General features: G+C 35.1%; 1 protein-coding gene across 1 annotated transcript; it reads right to left on the bottom strand.

Annotated features, from left to right (window-relative positions):
• Positions 1 to 5252: 5252 nt before the first annotated feature.
• Cse1 (chromosome segregation 1) lies at positions 5253 to 25349 on the bottom strand. Its single transcript, XM_088230372.1, has 19 exons — positions 25169 to 25349; positions 23833 to 23978; positions 22845 to 23037; positions 22152 to 22297; positions 21816 to 22016; positions 21132 to 21299; positions 20378 to 20507; positions 18709 to 18872; positions 17575 to 17764; positions 16655 to 16755; positions 15797 to 15977; positions 14388 to 14544; positions 13874 to 13965; positions 12373 to 12590; positions 11933 to 12030; positions 10032 to 10199; positions 8716 to 8884; positions 7696 to 7840; positions 5253 to 5523 (listed from the first exon to the last, which is right to left on the bottom strand). Exons 1-19 carry the CDS (start codon positions 25251 to 25253, stop codon positions 5369 to 5371), a joined length of 2907 nt encoding a protein of 968 aa, XP_088086498.1. The 5' UTR covers positions 25254 to 25349; the 3' UTR covers positions 5253 to 5368.
• Positions 25350 to 27026: the final 1677 nt, after the last annotated feature.

Genomic DNA, 27026 nt, shown 5'->3' with positions numbered 1-27026 from the left:
AAGGAACGAGGGGATAGAACTTCTGGGAGTCTTGGGGTTAGGGAATATTATTTTGAATATTGTGATTGGCTGCGTTCAAGGTCTGAAAATAAAAATATTTTTTCCAGTAATTATTGAGTAAAATAGTCATTAAATATTGTAATTTGACCTCATTAGTCTAAAAATAAGAACGCAAATATTAAAAGAATAAAAACGAAAACATAAGTAGATTATTCGGGTTGGTATATATATTTTTATGGAAATATAGTCTTAAGATCACCGTCAATACAGTCTATTTTTGTATAACACATTTTTACCATTCTATTTTTATTGTAAATCGTATTTTTGAAGAAAACAATATCATACAGTAAAAGTGGAAAGGAGTATATTTTATGAATACATATATATTTGGCTGCAGTAAATGATAATCTACTAACTGCATTATTCGTTTTTTATACTTTGAATGAGTAAATACAGAAATCTTGAAATCAAAGAGCCGTTACCACTCACCCCTATCAAGAATTCAACGAACGATCAATCATTTACGCAAAGTGGATGAGCCGTTGGATTATGTGTATAATCTCTGGGTTGGATATCTTTGAGGGATCTAGACAATCATTCAAAAATAAATTGTCAATGGCCATTATAGGTTAATTTGTGTTTGTTGCCAACTCTACTACGTTTTGTCTTTAGTATTGGCAACAATTGGGCTATATGCCTGTTCTCCCAATCATGCAGGGAAAAAATGTAGATACTATGCTAATATTAAACTGTTTTTACAGTCAGCATTGTCACATGGTCGAGTTGTTTGATAATTAACCCACTTAATTTCTTTCTAAGTGGACGACTTTGTAGTCTCTCTAGACCTCTCAACAGCCAACTCCTGTGGGTCCTCCCAGTCAGGTCTGCATCTAGTAGTTCAGATGTAAATTGCTGATAAAGCCGTCAAATAAAAAAGTCAGATACGGAGATCCCAGAACATGAAAACCTGATGCTTTGTAAAGTAGGCAAGCGTGGCAAGGGCTTCTAGAAGTCATCGGCAGTTAACAGCCTAAGAGGAAACACGGTCTCACCTTTTTCATACTAATGTATTCGTATTTTGTCCCTGGATTATGGCACTAAAGCATTGATTTTTTGCACTCTATAGATATTTACCATTGGCGTGTCTCAATCGTTTGTTTGATAAATTGTTTCTTATGGGAGCTAGGACTATCCAAAAACCCAAAAATGCACCCAGTTTTATCTGCCGCCTTCGGACATATGGTATACAAACATAATAAATAATTTTGAAAAACAGAAAATATACCGACACAGAAAATTTCATTATGATACTCTTTCTTAAAAAAAACACCATCACATCAGTTCAGTTTTGGGGTAAGGAAAACGGGACAGCAAAAAATCCATTTTGTCCATTTAATGGGGCAAAATTACTCTGGCATGCAGTTGTCTTTTTCGCACCGTATCGGAAAGGCATTTGCGAGAGTGACAGAAAAACAAAATAATGTTCAAATGACCATACATCAAAATTCTCAGACACTGCCTATCCTCTTAATTGGTCATATCACATCTGCTTGGTAACAGCCGTCACCGGAGGTTACCTCACCCGTTGTCAAATACGCAAAATTGTATTAATTAATTAATTAAATTTAATTTAAATTACCTCACTAGGATAACCTGTTTTGAGGAAAACTGTACAGTGCTCTTTTTGCTTTGCACTCAAATAAAAATGTAAAAAGTTCAAATTGATCACATTTTCATAGATAAACTAAGGGGAAAATGAGCTAGATAAATAAAAACATTCATAATTTGCCATATTAAAAATGTCTAAGACAATAATTGTCAAATTTCTTATCAGTTTGAACTTTTTATCTACTCTATTATTTTGTTTACGTCTGCTTTCTATTAGGTAATTAGATGTTGAAAAATTATAATGTATACATAAATTTTTAGTTTTTTTGACCCCATGCCGTATTATCTCTTCTTTTCTCGGTTCGACCTATATATTCTCATATATTACACATCATTTTACTCTCCTTTCATTACAACTCCAATTTCTATTGTAAAAATTTACTCTCAAAATTAATATTTTGATTTTTTTTAAATACACATTTGTGTTGTTATAATTTACCCAAACATTTCAATTTTGGGGGCCATTTTCAATGAGTTGTAAATAATTCACTATAAGAAAATGGAAATCAACTTGTGGTAGAGCGGGGTAAAGACCTCAGACCATTTATCCTTTAATATTCAATCAATTCTGAATGATCACCTTTTTTTCGTTTACCCTAATGTTTTTTACTGTACATATTTTAGACCAGTATTTCTGTATGTACAATGTAAAAGGATAATATGAGTCCACTCATTTTGTAATGTTGTTTTTTCTGCAAAAAAAATATTGTTTTTGTATTTGATAGATCCTCACTGGAGTAACCCATGCCAAGATACGAGTTATTATGTTCTTTTCACCTTGAAGGAAACAGAAAAACTTTTCAAACTTCTTCACTTCACCGTGACATAATTATTTGCTCATCCTGTACAGTTTAGAAAATTACAGACTTACCCTTTTTCCACCCCCCTATCGATATATCAAAATGATTCTATTGAATACAATTAAAAATTAAATCTCAGAATAAAAATTATCTAGTATCTACATGTAGCATTAAACAAAATATTTAAATTTGTGGGGTTAAGTATCGCTCGTTTTTAATTTCTATAATAAGAAAGGTGTCCTGTAAAATTAAATAGGTATTGATGCCGGAAAGGAAAAAGTTACCAAGCAGCATGAAGCAACTTTACGGAAGAGGTTTTTTGTCTTTGTTTTTATTTGATAAAACAATCTCATCCATATTATTTTGGGGTGATTCCTACATAATTTACTTAAAAATTTAAAATGCGAAATTCTTTGAGTAATTAAAAAAAAAAAACTTCAATTGGGTCTTCTGTATAGTTGCTATATGTCACTTGATAACTTTTTCCTTTTCAGCGCCGGTATTATTTGTGACTCCTATCTTTTGTTTTGTAAGATTTATGATTGTTGCATCTAAAATTTGAATTAATTTTATCTTATCTCAACAGAGACAAGGAAACAACCGAGACAAAAAAAAAATTTAGGGAATTTTACACCATCTGTTTCACTATTAACTGTCATGTTTTATATATAAATCATGAATATATTGTCGGTAGTGTGCATTACCGCCATTTCAAATCAAATCAACTTTTTCCAGGAGACAGAAAAAACTGTTCTGAAAATCAAATCAAACACATTGTTTACTCCGATCCGCGGTACTGATCTTCTTCAGAAAGCTCGCCTCCCGTTGGTTCCACGCATATTGTATGATTAGGTAACAGCCAATAAGAGTTATAGATCCCCCAATATGAAAATATAATTTTTGTCAATATTGTAGATGGCGGCTTATAATATAGAAAGACTTTTATTACAAAAAATAAATTTATTTTCCATACATTACAGTATTCTTATAACAGAACACATCACAGCGGAATTTATAAAAATCAACACATGCGTGTCAATCAAAAACTTATAAACGAACCTAAACATAAATATTTTACAATACGAATCATTTGAGAATATTTAATTCGTCATTTTGGGTAATTTTCCAGAAAGTGCTTTAAGAAATACAATTTGATATAAAAAAACTTTTGAACATGTTTAAAAGGCATCTAGATCGGGTCCAGTTTTTGGATTAAAAACTACATTTTTTAAAACATTTTTTCGAGGAAAATAACCACAAAATTGTAAAGATCAACTTTACGCTTTATAAATTCCGCTAAGATTTCTTTTAATGAGTAAAAATTAGAGATGCCATGAATAGTTATTGGCTAATACCGAATATTCAGCCACGCTCTCGGCCAAAGCGCCGAATTTTCGGCAAAAGATGTATGCATTTCGGGTACGACCTGTCGCGGGCGTATTTTTTCATTTGCGAGTAGATCAGGTTGCGACATGCGTTAATTGTTCATTATCACATTGTGTTACTAATAGTCCTTATTAGTAATTATTTGTTCATTATACACCATGGCACCATTTAATAAAAAATCGCCTATTTGGGAATATTATGAGATTTGTAGTGAGGATAATAAACTGGCTGTGTGTTTGCTGTGTAACAACAAGATCTCGCGAGGTATTAATTATGAGAAAAAGCGCAATCGTTTGCTACCAACAAATGCTGAAAAAATAGTTTTCATTCGTCACAACTTACCACTAATAGATTTTAAGTATGTATTAAACTTATTATTTGTATAATAATTTGTGATTAAAATAGCTACAGTTTTTAGTAAAACATCCTTTTTTTATGAATTGGTATAAGGTATTCGGCCAAATACTGCGTACTACTAAAAAAAAAATAAAACAAATAGGCTGAATACCGAATAGAAGGCGAATATTCGTGACCTCTCTAGTAAAAATGATACTTCATGTGTTAAAATTAATAGGTACAAACATTGAATGAGTAAAAAGGATAATGATGCCCTTAAAAAGTACATATTATTATTATTGGATAACAAAAACAGCTACAATACTTGATCAACATTTTGGGTGCATGTCTTACTGGATTAGTTGTGACATATTCTTCCGAGCGATTACAAAAATGCACTATCAAGTCTGTATTTTTGAGTTTTGACAATTATTGGATTATAGACTTAGACATTGACAGCTAACAACGGCACTTATCAATGTACTGGAAATGACAAAAATCTCCAAGTGAGCACTTTTTGCTTTTATTGTAATTTAATTGAAAAAATTTGAGGTGGCTGCTTTTTCCAAGACAAGCCTATTTAAAATACAAAGTAAAATAAGTAAATTTTACTAAATATTATGAAATATTTTTATATAACCACTTATTGAATATATGTTTGTAATGTTTGTGTTATATTTAAAATAAATTAATTGAATTACTGACTTTTCCATGTTTACCGGTTTCGAGACATACCAGTCTCTTTGTCGGGACACCAATTAAACCAACATGCAAAACCCACTTCACCATAGTTGTTGCACAAAAATATAAAACTAACACAACATGGAATTTTTGTTACTTCCAGTGCGTAGATATGTGTACCGTGGGATACGGATGCCCAATGGCTATGGATGTACTTACCTCAAAACTCGAAGCCACAGGTTCAGTAGTGTATCTTCATAATCACTCGGTAAAATTACCTTCAACTATACCATCAGAGTGAAGGTATGGCTTCTGTGTTTTCCAGATAGTATGCACAAGATTTTCATGGCACAAAATGCAATATGAAATAAAATATATATGTAAATGATAAAAGCAGTGTACTTCTTCAGGGGTGCGAAGGATGACAATTTGTTACTATGGTGGATGTAGATGGGAATATTTCAGTTGTACAGAGTAGAATAATCGTAGGAAGGTGTTCAGGCAATCTGGACTTGGAATCTTTGTATGTAGGTGTCCAGCACGGAACGGTGGTCGGCGGAGAGGGTTTGCAGGAGTGATGAGACCCGACCGGGTCCCGCTCGACTGAGTGCACCTAACGATTCCACTAAATACTGCCTCGGCTCTGATATTTCTAGAAAAAAATAAAATATAAGTACGCCAAAAGGATATTGCTAACAATATCAAATCTATAATCTGCCCACCTGCATGATGGGAAACATTTATTCTGCAAAAAAATATTTTAGAGTCAGTTACTTTTGCTCACAAATTATTCTAAATTTTATAAGTGTCACTAAATAACATACTACAACAAAGATGGAGGACATTTTAGGTAAGGAAATATGGAAGTCTATGCATTTACAGAGCTTACGACCTGTCATTAGTTGAGTAACATTCACCGTTTTGCCTATGTTTAAACATCCATATTTCTTCAGTTCTTCCATTTGTTGATTTTTGTGAAGTTAAAGAGCTGAAACCTTTCCTGATGTGGGTGAGATTCATCTGACTGAATTATTTCACCTACTAGATAACACTTGAAAATATTTTCTTAAATTTTTACACTTCTTCTCGGATCAGTTGGTCTGTTAATCTTAATAACACCCTAAGGGGAGAAATCTAGTGGTTGTCTACAAACATTTGGACAAACTCGAAATACTGACACTAAATAATTATATTTAAAGATCGTAAACATAGTTTTGGAAGAAAACATTCTTGAAACTATATTTGTGTTTTTTGGAAGGAATAAATTAACAAAATATATTATTTTACAACAAAGTATGCACCAGTTTGGTAGTCAGATGGCAGAAGGGACCATCTGTATTTTTTAAAATGTTCAGGACAGCTGAAAAAAGACTTAGAAGGTTCAAATCTAAAAACTAAAATATTATAGTTTTTTTTTTTTTTTTAAGCCAATCAACAGGCTTAAAGAGTAAGCCCTAATGGATTGGCATTAATGAGTAATATTTAATCTAACTAAAATCTACTTATTAACAAAGTGTATAATTAACAAAAGGTATGTATAAAGCATAATCTAGCTATGGCCAGTTAGTGACATGCTGCAGTCAAACAAACTCTTGATTCTTGCTAGGAACACATCGACAGTACCGTTTAGTGAGATTTCTTTCACTGTTCTGAGGATCCTTGGCAGAGGGGAAAAGAATCCAATGTCAGTTTTATAATTTCCCACAGCAAAGACAGGATTGGTACGCAAGTTACGGCGAGGTACATTAAGGTTTATCTGAGCAAGGATATCACGGGCATCTATACAGTTAGATATTAATTTGGGCAAGAATATCAAACCAGCCAAAATCTTTCTGAATTCCGAACTAAAGATATGAAAGTACTCTAGACGATCATAATAGTTGATTATGAAAGTATTTGATTCTATTCTAAATATTAACAATTTAAAAAATTTACGTTGCACCTATTCAATCTGCGTTATATGAATATTATAATTAGGAGACCATATTATGGAATTAAATTCAAGCAAACAACGAACAAATGATTTATTTAATATAATTGTAATTTTCGGGCTTTTGAATGGCTTAGACATTTGCAAAATAAATCCACAGATTTTCGACGCTTTCTTTGAAATGTGGTCAATGTGATGGTTGAATTTAAGTTTGTTTAAAAAAGTATCCCAAGATCTCGAATTGTCTCGATGTTCATTAAAATTGTGTTTTGTTCCGTTTTCAATAATTAACTACATTTTTAAACAGTGACATCATTTTTTTGTCTTTGAGTGTTTACTAAAGTATTTATTAAAACTGTTGAAAATTAAAAAATCCAAACATTACAAATTGTCCTTTCTGCCATCTGACTACCGAGTTAAGGAATGAATAATATTGTGATCGTAGAACAACGGCGGATAAATGGACAATGTCCGTAAATAAATAAATAAATGTGCAAAAAATATGACATCGACTTCCTTTTATATTTGATCATGAAAAGGTTGCATAAAGGGTTTATATTCCTTTATAGTTAAAAATAATTAATAATGTATAACTTCTGTAAGTATCATATGACATACATTCATAGTTGGCACAAATTTGAATAAAAAACACATGCGTCATTGTTCTACGATCATACAAATATAGATTAGAAATGGATAGTGTTGGAAGGAATTTAAAAAAGGGGAAGACTAAAATTTAAGAAATGTTAATCATAAATAACTGCATAAGAAAAGGGGAAAACAGGAGCAGGGTTCGAAGTTCGAACATGATCCAGAGTCTATGACGATGCAATGGAATCACAACCTACTTAAAATATTTTTTAAAATATCAAAATAATACAAATTCAAACTCACGTGGAAGAGGATCGGCTTTGTCCTGCTTGGTGGAGGCGAGCTGACAGTAGGCGGCCTCGTATCCCACCGGTTCCTCCACATCCACCCAGTGATCCTCGGGCAGAGTACTCTCGTCGCTGGGCAGCTCCAGGAGTGACACCAGGGCCTGGGGCAGGTTGAAAATTCTCAATGAGATGCTTTCGTATATCCCAAATGATATCATGGACAAGATAAAAATACGGACATTATATTGCTCTATATCACTACAGAGATGGGTAGAATTTTGTTTCAAGATTATGGATATTCGAGCGTTTACAGGGCTTATGACCTGTCATAGGTTGGGTTCAAGTGGCCACTTTTATGTAGAATTCTACAACATTTCCCATTCCGCTTATTAGCGAATAGAATTAGAATTCTACATAAAAGTGGCCACTTGAACCCAACCTATGACAGGTCATAAGCCCTGTAAACGCTCGAATATCCATAATCTTGAAACAAAATTCTACCCATCTCTGTAGTGATATAAATAATAATATACCTACTCCCCCTTGGGATAAAAAAACCCAGAATTGTGTGTGTATAAATATGTAAATATATATACATACCAAAAATAATATTATATTGCTCGATGAAACATTTCTAAACTGAATTTTTTTTTAGATAGATTAAATCAGGGATGCTCTAGTGAAATCGCATGAAGGGTCAAATAAAACAATACATGTCGTCGATAGGTCACAAATAAATATTTAACATCTTTATAATATTTAAAAAAATATTAAGTGTACAACTTTGCTTTTGTCATATTTTTCCGAAATTTGAGGCCCTGTAAAAAAACTGGTTATACATTTATGATTAAAAGTAATGTCCGAGAATATGGCCAGTGGGGTAGGACTTCCCATTTCAAGTTTCCAAGTATGTCTTGACCACTTTTGGAACATGGGGTCGAGCATCTGACGAGTTCAGAAGTACCGAGTTTCAGCACGGATTGGAAAATAAATTACTGTTACAGGATATTCCTAAATAATATGAATGTGTGTCTACCTGAAGTATAGGCACCCAAAGACAGTTATATTTGTTGGAGGGGTCGGAGAGCGGCGGGCACTCACAGAGGAGCTTGACGCAGCCAGCTGCAGCCAGCTTCTTGTCTCCGGGCCCCGTCACCTTCTGCAGCTCGGGGATTAGGACTCGCTCGCAGTATAGGCCAAAGAGACTGCAAACAAAATATATATATAATTTAAAATCGTCACCCTAACTTATTAAACTTGTCAACACACAACAAGTCAACAAATAATAAAAAATGATATTTTGGCATTTTCTGTAAAGTCTTCAAATAATGTTTATGTGTGTAAACATATATATTTAGACAGTATTGCAATTTAAAAAAAAAAACTTTGCTACAATTTGCTGCTGAAGAAAAAATTGTTTTTATTTTTCCCTGAACAAAAGAAAGTTTGGAACTTGCGAGTTTTTCGAGTTAAAAGCCGTTTACTGCTAACAGAATTGGAATTTCAATTGGCCTTTTAGTTTAAATTGATAGTAACTCTTGTTCATATCAAAGTCAAAATACTCTTGTTCAAACAGAAGTTAATATACTACGAGTATTTATATTGTATTGTGGATAATATTATGTACCTAGCTGCTTTAAACCTTCAAACAGTATTTCTTTCATATGTTTGTATTTTATTTGTTTATTTAACTTATTATTTTTAATAAATAAAGCAATTTTTTTTCTCTTTTACAGCTTCTTTATATTTTTTTAATACCATCTATATTTCTAAACACTGTTCTATCTTTTATATATGTAAATTTATATTCTTTTATATATGTAATATTTGGCGGCCTCCGTGGTGTAATGGTCAAGACGCTTGACTCACGCACGGAAGGTTCCGTGTTCGATTCCCGGTGAGAACACAAAAATTAAAATGTGATTTTTCTCAAGCCTGGGTGTTCTGTGATGTAATTCATCACTGTAATTGGGCCTCCTGGCCTGTTGTGGTGCAAAAAAAAAAAAAAAATAATAATAAAACTTTTTTGCATGTAAAAGCCTTGTAGGCGTGAAAAATTTATAAAATAAAAATAAAATTAACCTGCTTCCTTTTCCACTTCTAACAATATGTATATATTCAGCGCAATAAAAAGAAACATTGATGTACCATTTTTAAGAGTTGGAAACAGATTGAATTTAAGCCATTTCTTTTAGCAAAAATAGTTTCTATTTTCGATCCTCAGGAACAGATAAATGAGGAATATAGAGGTTCCACTGTATAATGAAATAAATAATGTGTACTTGATATAGGGCACACTAGAAGATCAGAAAAGGAGTAAATTATTGATGACTAGATGATGATAAAACTTACCCAGGTTGAACCGACTCTAGCATGTTGACCAGATTGACTGGTCCGTATCTGACGGCATAGAATCCCAGGAAGGGAATAAGGCCACGGAGAAATTTAGTGGTCTTAGAAGATGAAAGACGTTGAAATACCAGAGTTATTATCTGCTTCAAGAATGGCTGCATAGCTTCCCTGAAAAAACATTAGCTTAATTAAAATTCAACCTAGAATTTTATAAAATTTTTAGCAAAAACATAATACAGTTTTTAAATCAATACAAGGTATATACAGAAAGTTCCATCTTGCCATAGCAGTGCTGCAATCGCAGCTGCATGCGTGGTACTTATCCTGATTTATCAAGGAGTTGATGCCATAATGAGTTAGCTAACTGTTGTGTACGCTTCGTGGTGCTTGTTTGAAATCCCAAATAAAATTGAAAATATCGTCACTTGTGAGATAAGGTCTGTAATTAGTTTAATTAATGCGAAGAACATTAAACCAGTCAACAGATGTGTGAGGTGTACGGAGAACAGGCGATTTAATAGTAAAGAGATGGATGAGACAGCTCAATGAAGGTCATGATAGTGTGCACGAAAACGAACAAAGTGGTCGTCCCCTTTTATGAAGAGGGAATACAAAAGCTTGTGTTGCGCTGACAAGTGCCTACAAAATGTTGGTATTTTTACTTGTTTTCTTTAACCTGTCAAACAGAACTTACGAGATATACTTCATATAATGCAGCCCGAGCTGTTATTTAAAACCACTATAGTCCTTAAAATATAGCTTGATTAAAATGACAGCTGTCAAATTAATGTCACTAGTGATGGGAAATTAATGATCACTGATAAAATCGATTTTAGTTTTTTCATGCAAACATGAAACTCTGTTTCCGAAAATTGATATAAAAACGCAAAAACAAGCCTATTATAGTGTGTTTAAGACTATTATTCACCAAAAAATAAGACATTTATAAGTTTTTTCATAAACAACAATAAATGAATAATTTTTTTATTCAATCAATTTATTAATTAATTTGTCCCATCTCTAACATTTTTGCAAAATGATGTAACCTTGTAAGAACTTCGTTAATAATCAGGTGTATTTTTTTTTTAGTTTATAAGCTTATTATATACATTTATGTTGATTTATATGTCAAGCATTGTATTAAAAAAATAAATTAACATGCCAGATACTAATGATTTTCCGTGTGTCAATATAAATCACTCCTTAGACGTTACTACACAGTTATGTCCTCACTTTTGCTGACAACTGTCATTCTAATCAAGCTATATTTTAAGGACTATAATAAAATTTCCCTTTTAGTGTCATTTCACGCTTTTTAATCGGCAACCTTTTCTTCTATTGTGGTCAACCAGCAGAAAAAGTCGTATATATTGTCCATGGATTTAACGTGTCTAGGAAATTGTCTCACCATTTTTTAATTTAATAATCATATAAAAGATTTCTGTTTATAAAATAAAAAAATGTAAATGAACTACAGCTTGCCCACCACATACCGCACACCGCATCTGAGGACATAAGTCTCCTTGGCGGTGCCCACATACACGGAAAATTTGCTCGTTGTCAAACGAGAAAAGCTGCCCGAAGGAGCTCTCTGTAATCTGCTTAGCATCTTTGCATATAATATGTACTACATTGGATTGAGAAAAGAGGGAAGTGAATTCTTCACTGACTGGGATTAAATTGATTGGAAATGATCAATTCAATGAAATGATTACAAAACTTTTTAAAAGCCTTGAAATTCTTCTTGGAAGCCACCAGATCTGTATATACGACAGGACCTATAACAGGGCCGCGGTTAGTAGCGAGAAGCTCAATTCGGTAATCATAGAGAAGGGGAAAGGGACAAGACCACAGGATGCGTTCAGAAGATTGGTTTGATGTAAATGAACTATGAAACTCACTCTGGGAAGTATTGCAGTATGCTCTGTATGAGGTAGAATCCTTCATGGTCATTGGCTTTAGATGCTATAAGCTTCTGGAACACTCCCAGCATGCCATTCTGTAAAAATTGATTACAATAATTATTAGGTGTGTTGCCCACTGCTGGTTAAAATATGTCGACAATAAACCATCATACTGTTTTCTTGTAAGACCAGACAGAGACAATAGAACACCATATCACTCTGTCTTTTCATACAAACCTCGCTTTCTCTTCATTCATACATCTTCTCTTGCACGCAGAACTAAAATTCCGGCTTCTGACATGTCCACGGTCAAGTATTTTGTAATGAGATGTCTTTCTTGTTCTTCCAAAGCAGAAGATTTTTGTCCAAATAGGTTACGTTGCACAAATCGAAACAACTTGGTGGCTCACCAGCTCTACCCGTGTCTAGTGACTCACCAGCCTGTTGTCCCTCTGCAGCTGAGAGTGTGCGGCGGCCGCCAGCGCGCACAGCAGGCGTACCAGCGGGCGCACATTGGCCACCTTGTCCCACAGCGGGGGCGCCAGCAGGCAGCCCACGAGCCCCACGTACGGGCCCCCTATGTCCCCGCCCGCCCCCGTGGCCAGCCGCTGCTCCAGCAGAAGGGAGAGCATTTGGAATACGTACGGCATGAATTCTACAAACAATAAAAAGTGATTCAGCTGGACTGATATTATAAATAAGTTACATTTACAGCAATAGGGAAAGTTATTTTACGAGGGTTGATTAATATGCTTTGTCCCTGACTTATTTTGAAGCGGAATATTTTAGCATAGTCCACCTTGACTCAAATGCAGTTCTTCCAGCGATGCTACTACATTTCTATAGCTTCCTGGTGGAACATTTGTCAGACCCATGGCAAGCACTCATCTACACAGCACATGACTCCATCGTCGTCTAATAATTTATTTCCACAAAAATGTTCCTTGAGTTTTATGAAAAGCTGGTCGTAACTGTTGCGGGTGTTCAACTAATTCAAACCCAGCTTCGTGGATAGCAGCCGTTGACACAAACCACTACACTAGCCTTCTGTGCTAGAGCATTGTTCAGCATTGTCAGCACACATGTAGGGCGGATGCGGTAATGTTGGGATACTTTTTTTTTCCAAATATTCCATCACAATCGAGAAGGAATGAGCTGGCGCATTATCATGGTGCAAGAGCCAGCCGTTTGAGGGCGAGTTCGGGTCGTTTACGGAAAACCGCTGCCGCAGCCGCTCCAAGACTTTAACAGAGAACTTTCCAGTCACTGTCTGGCCCTCAATAATGCTATGAAGAAAATGATCAGCATTTCCTTCAGCAGTGATTTTGACATCCTTGCTTTTGTTGGACATTCCCCAGCCTCTTCTACCTACTGTACGCTTTGTCTACGGGTCTCGGGATCATATTCGAAAATCCAGAACTCATCTCCATTGAGAATTGGCACTCTGACTGTGAATCGTCATCCAAAGATTCACAACCATTTTTTAACCGTTTTGTCCGTTCAAACACACATGATTGTGACAGACACTCATCTCCATACACGTGTCGTAATTTTCGTAGGATTTCTGCAGGTTTTACACCAGTTATGACCAAAAATTAGATCACAGCACGTTGCTTAAAAACTGAGTCAGTCATTTCGGCAACTGCGTTCAAAAACTTATATCCGAAGAACACCCATAAAAAACTAACCAGACGCCTGATTACCATGAAATTTTCACTGCGACTGAATGGTGCATACCAGGCGCTTGCGAGTCATGCAGTGTCGCCGGTTCACACGCCGCAACCAAATTCTTGGAAATTAATTACCACACCTCGTAAGTACATAAATGAAGTTAAAAGTAAGAATAACATAAGAAAGACTAAAAGAAACAATAATAAGTAAAAAAATTAGAAAAAAAATAGGAAAGTAACAGTTCAGCCAAATAATCAATAAACTTACCTTGTACTTCTTGCTGTAAAATCTCTTGAAATATTGGGAACAGGATATCTTCAAATGAGTCGACTGCTGATGGATTCGATTTGCAGATTATTCTGTAACGTTTAGTTAAAAATCATAATACACTGAATGATTTTTTACTTATGATAAAGACATCAAGAAACAGAAAATTTTGAATATAAAAAGGTCTAAATTGGCGGAGTTGAAATACTTTTGGTATTCATTTGATTTTTTCTGTTCAGTATGAATGTAAATTCATATGTAAGAACAGATTGAATTCGCCGTAATATAAGTTTCTTAAAACAGGCATTGCCTCTAAAGGAATCGATAGAACTACATATGTACAAATATTCTGCTATATCACACCAATTGGCTTCTTTGACAGATTCTAAGTAAGCAAGTATAATATATTATGTGTAATTTTTTTAAATAGCAGTGTTCTGTGTTCAGTGGACACCGTTTGTAGGCACACCAATAATCTATCGCCGACTGTTATATGCTAATTTAATAGACTTACTTGATGGAGAGAGACAGACACTCGAACAGGTAGTGGTTGAAGTGCGGCCGAGATGGATTCTTGGTGACCAAAGCCAGGGTCTGCGCTAACTGCGGCAACAGCGCACCCAGCGCCGGTACACACGCCTCCTGCAGCACGGACAGGGCGCGCATCACGGCTGCAACAATACACAGTTGGTAATACCAAACCTTTAATTACAATGAAAAGGAAAGTCTCTAGGTACAGTCGATTCATATTTTCTATAAAAAAAATTATTTGCAACTATAGAATGATTTACTAAGAACAGTCACCAGATGTTCGGGAGACCATGAAGCATAGATGGTTTTTCCTTGACATATATAAGTGCAAAACCAAATCAGAATAAATTAATTCCATTGACACATTTCAAAGTTCACAGTTCAAATTGCTTTTATTACAGGCAAACACAGATTCGGGCTTTCTCCATGTCGGATGTTGATGAAAGTATTTAAAAGAAATGTTTGCAATTGGCTGCTCTCCACATCAATGTGGACGAGGTCGTTAAGTTGTTCGATGTTCAGGGATTGTGAAAGTTTTCTCGCACATGTAAATTCATTAATCCATTGAATTAAATAATTGATTGTATCCCTTTTTGCTTTTATTCCTTCAATATACTTATCCTTATTTCCACTTTATATATTTTGATGTTTCGTTCTATTTTTTGACATTGTTTAAATCATTATTTTGTTGCTGTATTAATTATTTTAATTTATACTTTGTATCATCATAATTACCTTTCAAAACCTAATGGTGCATAGGGCACTGCATTGGTAAACCATGTTACAGCAATTGTTACGTGAAGGTAAGATGAACAGTCTTACGCTTCAGGTACCAGTCTAGGGACAATGAAATATTCTGGTGTGAAAACACCCATTTAAATCAATATTTCGTATCTACCATGTCGGGAATCGAACCCGAGACCTCTTGCATGGTAGGCAAATGCGCTGACCATTACACCACGAGGTCGCTGTACACTTTATATTTCTCTCTTCGAAGGCGCTACAGCTCATATTGAGCTTTAGCCTCCTGTAACTTTTGCCTCCAACTCTGTCTTCAGCAGCCGTCATGCAATTTGCCACCTGGAGAAGCTGCGCCGCATCCTTTCTTCTTTCTTTTCTTTTGTGTCTGGCATTCGCTGTTCATATCCGGCCCATCTTAATCTAAGCAACTTAATATGTGCCGAGATTCTTGGCGCCTAGTATATATTGTACAGTTCTTCGTTATACCGAATGCGCCACTAATTATTCTCTCTCACTTATGGAACTATATTATATCTCTAGTAGATAGTTTAGGCATCAGTTTTTAGAAAAATAGAGTGGAAAACACTTCAGTTAGACATGGACACATACATTTTAAATCTCTTAAATAAATGAAGATTGTGAGATATTTACCTTTCATGGCGTAGTCATTCTCCTGGTGTCCGGGACGCTGCAGGAGACCCATGAGGGCATGCAAGGCCGGGGGCCCGAGCCCCTCCAGCTGTGGCCCCCGCCCCAGGAGGTGGATGAGCTTCTCGAGGCAGCTGGCTGCGTACGACGCCACAACGCTGCTCTCCGCCTCTAAGTGGGTAATCTACACAGACAGATAATGAGATTCAATAAACGAAATGTAGAGTTGTAAAACCGGCTCTGGATACATTTTGAAAGAAACAGGCTTGGTGTCATTTACAGTTTTAAACTGGATATGTCTATCATATTGTGATTTATATTTTCTATCATTGAGTTATTAATAACAAGTTGAAATTAATAGCATTCCTGTCGGCTGCCAGCTTCAGTGCAAGCGCCAGGTTCGCATCTCGTAGTTCTGATATAAACTGGAGACGAACACTCAGCAGCGGACGTCCAGGACGTCGAGAGCCTGATGCCTTGCAAAGGGGACAAGCGTGGTTAAGGCTCACGGGAGGCACCCGCAGTATATGGCCCGGCCAAGAGTTTGCGGCGTCCATTCTCTTATTACTTCATTCCTCACAAAGTCAAATCACCGCACACCCAAGATTCTTCCTATTCTCAAAACTCGGTATTTTGCTGTTTCGGGCCCTAGTGAATCGCCTCGATTCGCATCCGTAGAGGAGAATAGGTGTTATGTGGGCGACATTCGGTTTTCACCGATATATAAATAATAGTGAATAATCTTTGTTATTATTATTTTAGGTTATTTTGTTGTCATGTTATATTTTTAAATAAAATTAAGGTATAATACTAGAACTTACTTTCCGGATACACCTCGCATATTAATTGAATATATCTTACCAGCATGGGAACAGAGCTGAGGACTTGTTCTTTTGGCAGAAGAGAACGGAAGGTCATGATGTACTTAATGGCATCGGCCTTTAGTACAGGGGTGATATTCACTGCAATCACAAAAACAGAAACATCAGTACCAAGAAAAAATTCGGAATGTTCCCAGGCCTTTGATGTGCCTGAGATATTTTAAATGTTAAAAAAAATCCATGTATTTTTCTTCTTCTTTGATGGCGCTACAGTCCAAATCGAGCCTTGGCCTCCTTCAACTTTTGCCTCCAACTTCGCCTGTCCTCAGCAGCCATTTTCCAATTTGCGACTTGTAGAAGCTGTGCTACATCTTTTTTTACCTCATTCTCCCACTTCAGTCTAGGTCTTCCAATCCTTCATTTACCCCCTGGATGGAAAATCTATGTATATTGCCGATAAATTTGGAGATGGTATATTGTTATTCGTTATAGGCAGGCAGCCTTTGCTGATACGCCTATATCTCACAGCAACAGGGTGGCGGTTTGTTGTTGTTAACAGATATTTTTAGTAAAATGGATATTTTTTGATAAAACTACAGTGATTTTGATAAGAATATCAATAAAAATTCTTTGGTTCAGTCCTGAAGATGCCCACTTAGGTGAAAGCGCTCGGTCAAATTGAACAAAGTATAACATAACCAAGGAATCTTTATTGATATCTTTATCAAAATAATTAGTTATTTTTTAAGTAATTACCCGTCTTCAAAGCAAAAAACACAAGCAAGCAACAGTTTGACCAGCAGGTTTCCTGAAGTATGACTTACAGTAGACTCCTGAAGCTTCGTGAAGCAAATTCTACCTTTAGAGGCGCTGTCAGCACCGAGGCCTCGGTAGAGAAGTTAATATTGCTTCTATATTCCCATTTGTAATCTGTTTACCTGCCTATGTTATCGTACTCACCTGGCGACGTCAAGTCCGGCAAGACGTGATCTTGGCAGAAGCCAGGCAGGCTGACGAGAGCAGACACGGAGGTGACGCCAGAGCGCTGTGTGCGCCCGCGCGCCGAAAGAGACGTCACGAGGAAAAGCGCCGCGTCCTTGGCTCGCCACTGGCTGCCGTCTGGTGCGGCAGCGTGGCGCGCTAGCATCGCCTGCGATGAGTGTAAGACTTTATTGAAGAGACAAATTCCGAAGAATAAATGCTTTATTTTTTCGGATGTAGTTGCAGGACATCTTTTTCTTGTCAAAAATTTTGAACACTGCACAGTCATCCTTTGAACTGGGTATTCAATAGTGAGGACTCTGACAAAACTATCATCATCATTTCCCTATCCGAACTTAATGGTGTATAGGGCACTGAGAAATAGAACATAGGGCACAATAAAAAAAATTGACACTTGATTTTTTTTAAGAGAAATAAAACAAACATCGCCAACTTTGATTTATAATTGAGTTTTAAATCAGAGAATTGTTTTTTTAATGCAAACATAATTTGTATAGATAGTTGTTATAACACAAATTAAAACTAGACATTTAAATTGGAGGAACAGTTTATTTAACCTAATATATTTTTTTTAAGAATACTCCACAGGCCACATTGAAAAAAGCTATTTTTGCACAGGGAAATATTATTTATCAAATTGAAATATTTATACTGAACTTGTCAAAGATTCTCAAAAACAAACAAACCATCACATCGTTTATCCATAGGGATAGGCAAAGAGGATAGAACACCAACTCACACTGTCTTTGCGTACAGACCTCGCTTCCTCTACATAGATATATTTTCTCACACACGAGCGATAAAGCTCATCTCAGACATTGGTACACCTATCGTACATAGTTTTACCATACATTTGCCTAAGGGATTGCATGTTGACAGCGTCCAGCCTACTTTCATCGTTGTTTTTCCAATTCCATACTTTTTTTACTCTTGCGACAAACATTTACTTGCCACAGTAGATTTTAATATACCATTCACCTTGTTCCCGGGTTATAAAATAAGCTTTATTTTTCAAATCAATTGGGAATGGTGTTAAAAGAATTGTGACAAAACAATATAAAAATTAAAAAATCGCTCCATCGAATTAATTACCTGTACATACTGTCCAAATATTTGGAAGATCTTTTCTTCAAAATTAATGGATAGCACTTTGACTAAATCACAGGCCGCTCTTCTCCGAGTTTCCACGTCGGATCCCTCGATGTCCCTCCTCATATACTCTTCGGGATTGTCCTCAAACAGCTCCTGATCGGATTCTGTAACAATCAGCGGGTCTTGGATATGGGTTTCATTTATAACTATTTTATTGTAATAAATGGCGGCCTCCATTGTGTAGTTGTTAAGACACTTGACTCACACACGGAAGGTTCTGGGTTTGATTCGAGAACAAAATTCATGTGATTTTTCTTAAGCCTAGGTGTACTGTGCTGTAATTCGTCACTGCAATTGGGAGCAAAAAAGAATTATTAAAAATACTCAGACGCAGTCTCTTATCGTCAAAGATACAGCACATGTCCAACATTTGGTTAGAGCCATCCACGCCGTGGTTATTTTGTGAGGCGCTAAAGCAGTGCCTACTCAAATAAGCACAGTTTAAAAAAAAAAACAATATACTCATTACAGTTGGAGCGAAATACCATTATTGCCATGAACTTAATTTATCTATTACATAAATTCTGTGGCTTGGGTCTAAAAGGGTCAATCTCGTAAATAATATAAAGCTATTTTTTGACATTATAATAAACTGTTTGAGGTATTTGAAATAATTTTTAATAAAAAAACACTATCACATATGTATGTGAACAATAATTATATTTTTTTCAAAGGAAAAAGAAAAATACTTGAGTTCTTATTATTTACTTAAACATTTAAATTTTCAGACCGTTTTCTAGCGTAAATAACTTGCGCTAGAAAAATAGAAATCGAGTTGTGGTAGAGTGGGATTTGAACCTTGGACCTTGGCCTGTGAGTCCACAATACTACCACGGGACCACAACCGGTTTTAAATTATATATATTTTTTAAGATGTGTATTTTTCAATCTTTTTAATCAGCTTAAACCCTCTGCAAAATGATGGGAAGAAAAAATGAAATCTTACATTGGCCCTTTAAGATCCAAGTCGCAGAATTATATTAGATATTTTTTCAACAGAAATAAATCTAATCGAATTTCTAAAATTTTCACGACCGTTCAAATGCGTGAGTTTTTCTAGGTTATTGTGGCGTGTGTCGTTTGCATTCTTTTCTGACCGCATTACAGTGACCATCATCAGGGTTGATATTATTTGTGTAGAGATATATCGTAAGTTTCTGGCACAAGTTGATAACTACATTATACTAGTTGCGAGATACTGCAGTATTAAAGTTAAAAGTTCATCCCAAATGAACAATTCGAATAAAACTGCAAGCTGAATGTTATAAAATATTATTTTTTGTACTTATAAAATATTATTTATTTTTAAATAAATATTATTTGATACCATTTATAAAGACACCTCAATTTTCAATTTTTTTTAGTTACTAACTGGTGCCAGAAACCTGACGATATGTAAAATTATTTATGAAGGATCTGTACCATGTCGCATTCATTGTTATATGCAGCTTGTTAATCTGAAATCTGTATAGTTTCACAGTCTACACTTTTAAGTAATTTCTTTATTACTGGGTACCAGGATGATTTTCAGAGAATTTCAACCGAGTGAGAATTTTAACTCATTTAACTAATTAAAAATTTGTATGTAGACAAGGGAAAGTGACGATACCTCTAAATTCCATGTTGGGTATGATAACCTTCTCGCATATACTGCTCAGGGTAGCAGGGTCCTCAAACAGGCTGCGGTAGTGATTCTTCTCGGCCACATTAGCCAGGAAACAGAGGGCGCCAGATACAAGCTAGAAAGAAATATTTTATTTATGGAGACATAGATGACTAGTAGATTTCGGTTATAAATTTTTAATAAATATGTGATTGAAAAAAACAACTAAGTTTTAATTCCGTTGTATTCGCTGTTAGGTATTTGTGATAATTTAAATAGATCATAATTGGAAAAGAGGAACTAGGATCCCAATCGTCCATGCGCTCTGTAGCTGCAAGACGTGCTGGGATATTTATTTATTGTATAGTGTCCTCAAAGTGATTTTCACAAAAATGGCGCTATATAAATTATCCAGCCATAATAACAATTCGCCACATCCTATCTATGTAAATTAACATTAATAGACGAAAATAATTTGGTAACTTGTGTCTCAAAAAGAGAACTACGATTTGACAAATTTTTGAAAATATAAAAAAGGTATAACCTTTTTGCTGAAATTATTGTATTTTTATTGTAGTGTATGACCTAAAAATCATTGATTTTTACTTGTATGTTGGTTGCGTCCGCAACCCCCGAGCGAGGCTACATGACTCCCTTGGGGGATCATGACCTACAGGTTGAAAAACACCGATCCTGCAAATGTTTTGTTTGGACACACTGGTACGGTTTTTTCTTATAAAAAAAAAACTTCTCAACCTACCTCGTCGTATTTGGGCTGGGGTCCCGCGTCCACCAGGGCCCCCCAGGCGGCAGTGACAAAGGCCGGTGCGTGCGGAGCGAACTCTTCTCCGTACTTGAGGGCGTACAGGGCAGCACACTCCACGGCTTCCGCTCGCACCTTCTCCACCACGCCCGCCTCGCTGTCATCCTAAAGCACACGCAAGATAAATAACTCTGGTACTCCGGTCCCCAATTAGAATGATCCCCAATTATGAGGAAGTTCAGTGGTTTTTTAAAAAATATTATTTATTAATCGTATTATCAGCGCTTTGATTTTTAAGTTCGTATTTCGGAAATTACTCCGCGTGTTACTTCTTAAGTTCTCTTCCGCTTCTTCTCGGTCAGTTCTGCCGATTGGTCCGATGAGTTACCGTAAACTGGAAATATTTCACAACTTTCTTATCATTGGCTGATTTATATGAACAAGTGGCGTCTTTCAAATTAGCTCGTTTGTATAAAAATTTTTTTTAAAAATTTTTTGTAAATTTTCAAGAAACTTTGGAGTACAATGCTCAAATTTTTACCGCGCTTCAAAAAATATTTTTTGTATCCAATTCCTCGTAGGGCTGAAGTTCCTTACTGGAAGTTAACAGAGTTATCTTTAACTGTCTAAACTAAATGACAAATTTTGGATATGAAAAATTTTATATTAAAATATCCTCACCGCGGACTCCAGGATGGGCACCTTGGCTTGCAGCAGGCCCAGCAAGTTGGGCATCCACACGGCCATGTTGTCTTCGAAGAACTCGGGGAGGTCCTGGTAGTTGAGCGAGTGGAAGACCTTGCAGATCAGCAGCAGGGAGGAATACACTACACGCAGAGCCGACTCGTTGGTCGCGTGAACCCGACTCAGCTCCAGGGTAGCCTGTTGAAGGAAAATTAAACAAAATTGTCAACCTGCAAGTGTTATCTTGTAGACGCTAAATAATATGCCATTGACCATAAGTGTCTTAAAAAATGATTTATGGAATTATTAAGTAAAATATTTGGTCAGACTTACCACAAACAGGTCGGTTAGTGGCTTAGCGAATCTGTCCAGCACAAATTTAATCTCTGTCCACAGCTGCTGAGATTTAAACTCGTAACGGTATCTTTTGAACAGAGAGTGCGCAGTTTGAAGAACACCATTTATTACGTGAAAATCTCCTAAGAATTAAAGGGTAAAATATATGTAATTTCAACATAGTGATATCATCATCATTCATCTTTGATAATCCTATTATTTTACAGAAAAAAAATCAGTGGAGCCTGTGAACATCATCAGACACTTCCAAAAGACTCTATCGTGATAATATAGTTTATTTTTCAAAATACATATGTAATTTATTATATAAATAAAAGAAGAGTGATACTTTAATCCACAAATTTGGAATATCCAGTGAACGGTTTCATCGCTTTCGCGACATCTTCGAGACTGGTATCTTCATTAAGGAGTTCAATGCATTTATACAAAACAGGGGTAAGGATAGAGAATTCAAAATTATATGAATTTTTGGATTGTCAATGAACAAATTTGTGGATTAAAGTATCACTCGTCTTTTATTTATAAAATAAATTACAATGAACTTCCATCAAGAATTTTCACTAACAAACTTAAATGTTTTAACATACATATGTCCTGGATAAATGATGAATTCAAGCCATTTAAGTAAGTTTGTAAATTTATATCTATTTGATAATGTTAAAATGTCACCTGTGGCAAAGTTGTCCACCATCTGCGTAATGAGGCCGGGCCAGCGGTCGGGGAAGTCGTGGCTGCCCACGGCCGCCACGGCCTGGCTGAGCTGCGCTTGCACCGGGGGCGCGGCGCGCAGCATCAGCCCCACTAGCGCCGCGCGGACCGCCTCCCGCTCCACCGCACTCACCTTGTCCGCGCCATCCTCCTCCTGCGCACAACTACTTTGTATTCCACGCCTCGCATATGAAAGTGATGAATTCGTGAGCTCAATGCTATAACTTGGGAGTTTGCGCCCACTACACATTGGAGGGAATTGCAAATGTCTAAAATAATGCGAATGCTCCGCAATTTCAAACGTCTGCAGCATCCCCGATTTTTAAGAAGGAAAAATGTGAGTCTGCATTTACAGGGTTGAAAGAGAGAAAGGAAAATTATAGATTACTCCATTACTGATAGTTGCTGAATGTACATCTTGAGTGGTTTATGCTATGTATATGTGCCGCATGTAATGTATATGTTTGTGTATGTTTTATATGTGCGTTCATGTGTGTGCGTGGATGGCTCGGAGTGTACATTCGGTATTTTTATTTATTTTAATTTATTACCTCCATGGAAAACGCAAATGTCAACAATTATCCTTTTTTCACTTAAAATTCTTATTTATTTTTTGTCACATTTAATGTTTATATCTTTTTAATTTATGAAAACTTAATTGGTCTTTTTATGTTAAAAAATTGTTGTTTTTAATACTGATTTTGTATGACTGTATGTTTTCTAAATAAAATAAAATAAAAAATAAAATAAAATAAAAATAAAAATAGTAATTATGATGGTTAAAGCAGAAAAAAAAATAATGGACAACTAGCCATAAAAACATTTTAATTTAGATAAATACAATTCAAAAATAAATAATTAAAAGTAGTATGTGTAAAATTAGGTACAGACATAATTACAGTACTGTTAATTAATGACGGTGAAATAAATATTATGTAAGAAAGCTCACCACAGGCCAATTTCTCTTGACAAAGTTTTTGAATGTGATAGCTCCCGCTACTCGTAAAGTAACATTAAGTTCAGTATTGTCCACTAACTTGAGTAACAAGAGGGAGTAGTTCTGGTTACCTTCTACTCCTTCTAGAAACTTCTCCGCTGTGAATATAAAAGACATTTTACTGGATTTAATTCACCCATATAATGGAATTTTCTAGAAGGAAAGTATCACAAGGGAATACAAAGCAGGTTATAATATGGGAAAATAAAAATACTTTTTATGCGGTTTTTCACATATTTCAATCATTTTAAATATTTAGATCTGAACTTATTGCAACAGAGAGGGAAAACATTTTTGATAAGGGAATACGGAAGTCTAAGCAAATGCCTATTTAAAAAGCCGTTTACACAGAGACAATACAATATTGTTTTTTTTTTTTAATGAAATAAATATTAGAGTTCTTATAATTTACACAAATAATTTAATTTTGGTGGCTATTTTCAACGAGTTGTAAATAACTCACTATTAGAAAATGGAAATCAAGTTGGGGTTTGAACCTCGGGCCTCTGGCCCGTGAGTCCGCAACACTAGCCACGGGACCGCAACCCGATTTAAATTCGTTTTGTCCCAGGACTCGACCATAGTCCACGTGTAAACAGCAATTTGAAGAAAAAACAATCAAATCAAATCAGTTCAGTTATGGGGTGCGGAAAACGGGACAGTGAAACGTCGATTTTGTCGACTTTAAGTTGGCAAAATTAGTCTGACGGGCAGTTGTCTTATTCGCACAGTATCAGAGAGGCATTTGCAAGAGAGTGACAGAAAAACAATGTTCATAGCTATTCATAAAAATTCCCAGACACCTCTTAAGATACCTGCATGTTGGACAAATTATTTGTTTAAATTGTTTATGCGTTAGTTTGTTCGTTTGTTTAAATTTAAAAACTGGCCGGATTTTTAAAACTGTTTTTGCACAAATATTTTTACTACTATGCAACCGATGTATCCGTAAATAGAAATACTTTTTACAACAGCATAATTTCGGTATCATTTTTAATATTGCACCAAGCAGTTTAATGTCCAGCGTTACTTTTCGGAAATGTTAAAAAACAACTTGCTACTTAGATGTTGTATGCATGGCACTTGATTTGTAATTTTTTAAAACGATAACACAATGACAGTTGTTTGTAAAGTGTCCAAACTATCAAGAAACATGGTGGTGTTAATAAAATTAATGCTATATTGGAAAAAAAGAACACAAAGTTAATAAAATAACTTTTAAAAATAGTTTTAATGAATATTTCGTTATTTCACATGTGACGCATTGGCTAAACATTATTCCACTAACCTGGTCTTCGCACTAGGGGATCAGGACTCAAAGTTTGTTGAAGATATTGAGCTAAAGTCCGTAAATTTTCATCGGTTAGCTCCATTTCTACTACAATATATCAAAAAAGTTATCTAAATCAAAAACAGAAACACTGGCAGCCGGCAATCGAACGACAACGACTTTTAATTCTTCTTTTTTTATTTTATTTAGTGGTGAGTGGCTGTTTAATGATAGTTGCCATACTCCAAAAGGAAAAGTGGGGTTTGTTAGTACAAATTTAACGTTTTTATGCAAACGATAACCATTGTAATTTTTTTCTTTTTATAAATGGGCTTAGGGCAGTAATGCCAGTAATTAACAATGCCCGACAAATACTACGAATCCAGTTCGTACGTATCAAAACGTAAAATCTAGTTAGGGTGGATATATTTATATTTTTTGTTATTATAAAAAAAATATTCAGCGGCTACCCTCAGGCGAAAATCCTGAAAGAGAGAATCGAATGGGAAAAATTCCACCTCGTAGTGTAGGGTTTAGCGTATTCATCACAGCAATATTTCATTATCCCTGGACTAACTACTAAAGCGTGAGACTAATCACCTTACCTTCTTAATTGCGATTAGCTACATTTATTTTACGTAGTTAAGTTGATTTTTTGTGGAAAACTACAGCTGAATTTTTTTTATTAAAGTATCTGGGGTGGTATTCTGAATCTTCTGTACCCCCTAGAGAGTGATTAATTTGAGGATGTTTATTTTTTGCATGCATTTGCACTTTGCATTATACCTAGCAATTAGAGATGAAAATAATCGACTAAATTTACTAATCGGAAGGAAATAATCGAATTAATCATTCGAATGAATCATTTATTTCCGGTATCCCATAGACAATAGACACATAAATTTATTCAAAGACAAACTCCGTTTTTCGGGAGAAATATCCATGCTTTGGGAATGCTAGGTACTTTTTTTCCTTTATAAGAAAAAGAGCCTTCTACCAAAATGTGATAACATCGGCCAAAAACAAGTGACATAGATTTTCAAATTAAAATTAAAAACAACACAAACAGAAAGGAATAACAATATGAACACAAGCAAAAAACGATACCTACATTGTATGAAAACTTCAAGTTGGTTACATTCTAGAATATTTTCAAATGTTTTGAATTTTTATTTTACTGAAACTAATAATATTATATGAAAAACAGAAGTCACGTTCTAATACGGATTTTATTTCTAAAAAGCCAGGACGTGAATACGAAAAAAGTCGTCGTGTGTTTATTGTAAGTAACCCTAATAAAAAGTAATACAAAAAAATATTTTTTTTTTAAAACAAATTAATACTGATTTTCAATCAAACAAATGGAAAATGGAGACATGGTTTGAAAATTAAAAAATACCACCCGTAGAGCAACAAATTATAAATGTACATAGGAGGTTATTTTCGCAAAAATGGCGCTATATAAATTATCCAAACTTAGGTACGTCAGTTACTTGACATAACCGAATATTTATCTGCCAAAGAAAGAAAAAAATAAAATATTTTTGTTTCATATTTATTGTTTAGGTCGCGCATGTAAAACTACAATCAGCTGTTATTGTGTTGATATTTCAGATCGGATGGATTTAATATATATTTTTTTATTATTAAGGACACAAATAGGCTAGCAGCAGACCTATAAACAAACGTCACTTTATTTTATTGTTATTTTATATGATGCATTTTATATATTAATTATAATTATATACATTTTTATTTTACCTGTGCTGACATAACTGCAAAATACAAAAGCATTTTATTTCAACTATCGCGTCCGCCAGATCCCAGCGCCCATTACGTCATAACGAATTAGTTTGCGATGAAAGTAGTTGGCGTA

This window comes from Micrasema longulum, unplaced genomic scaffold, assembly GCF_059751315.1.
Source record: "Micrasema longulum isolate JH-2025_06_02 unplaced genomic scaffold, ASM5975131v1 h1tg000748l, whole genome shotgun sequence".
Lineage (NCBI taxonomy): Eukaryota > Metazoa > Arthropoda > Insecta > Trichoptera > Brachycentridae > Micrasema > Micrasema longulum.
This window is presented reverse-complemented; position numbering and strand designations above follow the sequence as displayed.